This window comes from Arachis hypogaea, chromosome 6 (assembly GCF_003086295.3).
Source record: "Arachis hypogaea cultivar Tifrunner chromosome 6, arahy.Tifrunner.gnm2.J5K5, whole genome shotgun sequence".
NCBI classification, from domain to species: domain Eukaryota; kingdom Viridiplantae; phylum Streptophyta; class Magnoliopsida; order Fabales; family Fabaceae; genus Arachis; species Arachis hypogaea.
In genome coordinates this window covers 90,930,782-90,936,733 of record NC_092041.1, presented here as the reverse complement: position 1 = coordinate 90,936,733, position 5,952 = coordinate 90,930,782, and the positions used below count along the sequence as shown (strand labels likewise).

The following is a 5,952-nucleotide window of genomic DNA, read 5'->3' as shown; positions in this document are numbered from 1 at the left end:
TTTTCTTCTCAAATTTTTTTAATAAAAAATAAGAATAAATTAGATTTCCATAATTTGTTCTATTTTATCACCAAATAGAATATAAAAACACTAAATTTTGTGTCTCTATCCTTTATCTTGTTTTCAGTGTCTTGTCTTATCTTGTTCTCATAAACAAACGCAGCTTAACAAAATGCTAATGTGGACTGTTGAATGGTACGTTAGATTCTGTAAAACGCGTCATTTTTGTTTTGTCCCTCAAATAGCCCAAAAAAAATCGTAAGTGGTATTTATAGCAAGTGATTTGGTGTCATTTTTTAGTCATTTGAGCGCTAAAACCAAAATGACGTCGTTTTACAAGTTCTAATGTGGCAATTGGTTGTCCATGTCAGCGCTTCCTTAACGTTTTTATGTCGAAAATTATCCAGGGACCAATGTGAGTTATGTTTGTAAAATTTGGAGATTAAAGAGAGGCCATTGAAATTGTAGGGACTAAATTGAAACTCGTATACAATTTCAGGGATCAAATTGATTATTAAGTATTAACTCATATTTCGTAAAAGACACTTACTTTAAGGATGAACTCTATTTTATTGATAGAAAATATTTTGGCTTTTGATAGAAAAAAACATGAACTTTTACTTTATCTAGGATTTTTTAAATAAATAAAATAAATATTTTAATTATGAAAATAAATCATTTGTAGAGTTTTTACCAATTTTTGTAATCTTACTTATCTCGTTTACAATGAGAATAAAATAAGTACAGTCGTATCTCTTTTACACTATAAATGAGATAAGACACAAACCCACATCAACGTATCACATGTGCACACGTGTTACGTGAAAAAGAACAGAGTTCACGTATCTCGCGTAAACAAGATACGACTATATTTATTTTGTTTACACTGTAAACGAGATAAGTTGTAACTTAAAATGTTGACATTGTAAATGAGATATAGTATGACAAAAATCAATTAGCTATAAAAAAATCTTCAAACTATTGGTATTCTTCCACAAAACTCTCAATCCTTTTTCTCTTCCGTTTTGCTTCAAAAAACTTAGTAAAAATATCTAGTGGTAGTGATTTCTTTGTTGTGATGGTGTATCCCAATTGTCAGATGAAAAGTAGTGACAACCACTATCATACATTGGATTTGGATGCGATGCATGGGATAAATCCATTTTCCAATATGGGGGTGGATGATTTCAACACCGATTGTGGTGTGGAGTTTAGGGATGGTCACAGATTCAGAAGCAGAAAAGTAGTACTGCAAGGCGTGAAGAACTATAGCATTCGGAGAAGTGTTGAGTATCGAATTTTGGAATCGAATCGGTTAAAGTACCACGTGCATTGCCAGAAATTTACTGATAGTTATCCTTGGAGTCTTTATGTCATCTTCCGATAGAATCTCGGATATTGGTAAGTGTTATAGTATTTTAGTACATTATCTTCTTCGTCATTGTTTTTTTGGTTAAATTGTAATTTGATTATATTTCAAATTGTTAGGGATTGCGTAAATTCGGAGAACCGCATACGTATTTAGTCCCACTATGTTTCAGGATCATTGGTAGTTGAAGAACAACCTCATATATAGAATCATCATGTCCCTCATACAGTCTAATCCATCAGTTACCATCTCTGCTCTACAGAGTACAATGAGACATATCTGTCACTTCAAACCGTCGTACAGAAAAGTTTGGATGGCAAAACAAAAGGTAATTGCGTAGATATATGATGATTGGGAGAAATCATATAACAAGGTACTGTGATTGCTTCAAGCATGAGGGGATCTGGCACCCAGGAGCTCCTCAATGTACTACCATATTAGACGTTGGTACCAAGTCTGGAAGTCACACAGACACCCACCCATTAGCTCCCCATTTGTGCGTAACCCGAGGTGATATGCAACATCCTGCAGGGTGATACTGCACTCCCCCCATGGCAGGTGGAAAGTGTGGGTCTCCAGATGCTAGTACTTCACGAATGCAATGTTAAGAGAGTTATCAAACACAAAGTCCCTGAGCTGCATCATGTCACTGAACCCAGCCTCCGTTAGGTAAGGGACGATAGCTTCCGGTGGTGCAAGTGTGAGACTCACCTGCCTAGGTAGTAGCAGGAGCGAGGCCTCTGTTAAAAGAAAAACTTATAAAAAATTTGGATTTCAAACTAAGTTATTCTAACATACTCAAATTCAATATAAAAAAATATAAAATTCAACTCACATAAACAACAACGTAATAAACAGGATAAAACACTAATTAATAAATTTCTTTTATTTATTTAAAAAACTAATAAATGTTTAATCAATAAATCAAATCAAATTAATTAGTAAATTAACTTTATTACAAGTAAATTTTACACCTAACAAATATTAATAACTTGCCAACTAACCTATACTATGTTACCTAAATATGGTCCATCCTACTCATGTGTTAAAACACTATAAAAGTACTCTAATTATAATCACATACACTTATTAATTTAAAAGATAAAAATAACACTAACCTCAAAGTCGATAGCTCTCGCAATGTGCCAATTATCGTTCAGACGGTTGATGTCAGGATCTCGTGCGTCTGCACACGCCATAACGTCTGGGCAATTAAGAAATATCAAGAAAACGTGCAAAAAAGAGAGAAATGAGGGTTAGGGGGAATGGGGGGAGTGGATGAGGCCCTGTGAACGAGTTTCATTTATAGACACGTCCTAGCCTTTTCACCGTAAACGAGATAAATATAGTCATATCTCGTTTATACTGTGAATGAAATAAGGTCCTTGTCAAAACATGTGTACAAACGTGACATGTAAATGTGTTCGTGCCTTATCTCATTTACAGTGTAAACAAGATATGACTATACTCATTTTGTTTACACTATAAATAAGATAAATAAGGTTACAGAAATCGGTAAAAACTCTACAAATTACCTATTTCCATAATTAAAATATTTATTTTATTTATTTAAAGAAAATTCCTTTATTTAAGCATGTGATTAGATGATTATAGATTTTTGTCGAGGTGAATCATCTCAATAAACAATAATTTGTTTAAGGTTACAAAAAAAAATTAATTCTAATATATAAAATAGTTTTACACATACATGTAATTAATTACTTTTTATTTTGATTGTGTAAATAATTATCCAAAATAACGGATGTGATTGGACGACTGTGTAAAATATTTTATATAAATGGTACATTAAAATTAAACTCTAAAAAAATATCAAATTTTATAAAATAGAGTTAATATTCAAAATCGTCCCTGAAAGATACCTTGATCTCCATATGAGTCCCTGAAAGATAAAGTTAATCAAAATCGTCCCCGAAAGATGACGGATATGACTATGTTAGTCCTTCCGTCATCTCGTCCGGTGAGCTGGCTAATGTTGGGTGACGTGTTCCGTTAACTGTCTGGGTGGATGACGCCTACGTGTACACTGGAGTTGCTGACAAGGTAAGTACGTTAAAAAAAAATCAAATTAGTCCCTTAGATGATGAATCCTAATCCCAAATGCGATGATAAATAAGTCGCGGTTTAGAATCATATGACCATATAGTTGGGTAGATGTTGGAATTGTTGGGTCGCTCGGAGCATGGAGATGAAAAATGGAGGTCGTAGTGGTGGTGTATCTCTTCAGTCGCACGACAGTAACGGTTCCAGTGCTTCAATGTGAATGAGGTGGAAGACTCATGAGAAAGCATGTTTCTGCGGGTTGAAGGCTGTGATAAAAAAATCTGGGACAGCAAAGAACCCAGATAGATTATTCTATGTATGTCCAAGGTACCAGGTAAGTTGTGTTGAAAAAGTTGAAGGTTTTCCATGTTGTTCTGTGTTATTGGGTGTCATTCATTGTTTTCTTCTCTGATTTATCAATTTGCAGAAGAATAGTCACTGTAATTACTTTAAGTGGGTTGACGATGATGACTATCAAGTAGCGGTTGAAGGTGGTGCAAAGGAAGATTTTAGAACTGAATTGCAGGTTGAAAGTGACTATGATGAATGGAGAGTGAAGATGGCATGGAGATTGGGTAGCTTGGAAGCTGAAGTTAGATCTTTGAAACTGCTAATAGTTTTCATGTTTGTGATAGTTGTAATTAATGTGATCCTTTGTTGTTTGATATGTAACACGATTGAAGAAAACTTATCTAAGTGTGGAAATTGTTACCTGTAAGTTGCCAAAACCTACAAGTGAATGTGCGCTTTCCCAGGTTAACAACCATATTAGTTAGCCAGCCATGCACTTCGTACAATTCTTCTTTTTCATCACCACACTACTGAGGAGCCCAATGGTTAGACAAGATTGTCATTGCCACTACAAAAAAAAGTTTTACCAACAAATTTTTAATGGCCATAACACAATGGTTACTATTAATTTTGTTTAAATTATGTTTTAGTGGCAATTATATATTTACCATTATTATTATATTTTATAACGGCAATTATTGTTGTGCCACTAAATTAATACTTTCGTTTTATTTTTAATTCTACTTTTTCTCCATCAATAACTGTAATTACTGTTATTGCCGCTGAATTTTTATTTTTTTATTTCTATCTTCTTCTCTGATTACTTGCCAAGTAGAGATCACGGAGTAAAATACTCTCCCACCCTAAGTATTGACCAAAAGAGAGAAATTCCAAAACTACACAACCTTAAGCACTTCCCTCCATCGCTGACAACTGTCTATCACTTAACTGCATGGTTGTTCCTGTTTTCATCCTCCGCCTCAGATCCATGCTGCTATCTTCATTTTTTTTGTTCGTCTCAGATCGATGTCGTGATTTATGTTCCTATTACCAAGGTCATTCGCCAAGGACGAAAGGAGAATATGGCGGAACCGGCAGCACTTTCATCTTCAAAAGCATCGTCAATGGCGGCAAGGAAGTTTGACGCGAAGGTTGAGGAGCTTCTTGACCAGATGCTTGCTTGTTTGGCTCTCTGCGAAATTCCAAGCTTGAGCTTTTGCTCTCCAAGCTCCTCCCTCTCTGTATCTCCTCCAATTCCGGTGATGTTTGCGAAAAGGTTCGGCAATTCTCGTCTCTCTTTCTCTCTCTCTCTCACACTCTTTCAATTTTATTTATCAGCAATTTTGAGTGTTTTACCTTTCAAATTTGAAGATGCTAATGCTGATCTTTGTGAATACTTGTGTTAATTGTGCAAATATCATAGGATTTCAAATTTGCGGTTGCAAAGGACTTAGAGAAATTGGAATTAGAATATAATAGTAACAAATTGTATAGTTTTGAGTTCTACCAATTTTTCTTCTATGATATGTGATTCACTCTTTGGTCTTTATTACAGGTTTCACAGTAGTTCCACTTTCACACTGATATTTTCCTCTTTGATATGGATAGGAAAGAATAATGAAAAAACGATTAGTTTGTGGAACTTTTTGAAATTTTTCTACCTGTTGGAGATATCAACTTTCCTGATGTTAAAGGAATGTAAGTATGTTGAAACTTTAATATGACACTAAAGTATAATAGAAACTCTGAGAATTGTGCTTATTTGAAAAGTATTCCTCTTAATTTTTAGAGTAAAAAAGACAATCTTAGGATATTCTAAAAATATTTATGAGAAGCTTTTTGAAGAATCAGATATTTGTATTAATCTTATTCACTTTCTTGTGTTGAATTTTAGATCTATACTTGCTCTTGATTTGCAGTGAATTGTCCTTTATCACAAGGAAGGAAAATTTGAAAAAGTTAAAAGGTCTAATTCAAAGCTCCCAATCAATATTAATGGCTAAGAAATTGTGATTCTTGATATAGTAGGAAGCAGTGACTTGGACTTAACGGTATCATATCAACTTAAACTTATTAATCATCCACTTATTGGATGAGAAATTTAGCTATGTCTGATAAGTGCAGCCTTGTTACTATTTTTAGAATTGCTGAGAGTTGATAGAGGCTAAACATAATCCAGTTAGATTAGCTCTCAATTATTGTCAAGTATCCTTCTTCTTCTTCTTCTTCTT

At 34.0% G+C, this 5,952-nt stretch overlaps 1 protein-coding gene across 18 annotated transcripts in view; it reads left to right on the top strand.

The window, feature by feature from the left end:
- Positions 1–4,505: 4,505 nt before the first annotated feature.
- Positions 4,506–5,952, top strand: part of LOC112696912 (uncharacterized) — a 32,717-nt gene continuing 31,270 nt past the window's right edge. For 6 of the 18 annotated variants that reach the window (XR_011862460.1, XR_011862457.1, XR_011862456.1 and 3 more), the window contains exons 1-2: positions 4,531–4,997; positions 5,277–5,419. Coding sequence is in view for 3 of the 18 variants with exons in the window: in XM_025749850.2 (XP_025605635.2) it covers positions 4,804–4,997; positions 5,277–5,419; positions 5,641–5,675 (372 nt within the window). In the remaining 15 variants the exon portion in view is untranslated. Of the gene's footprint in view, positions 4,998–5,276; positions 5,420–5,640 lie in introns of all 18 variants that reach the window. The other 12 variants (XR_011862462.1, XR_011862461.1, XR_011862465.1 and 9 more) reach the window with 7 other exon arrangements.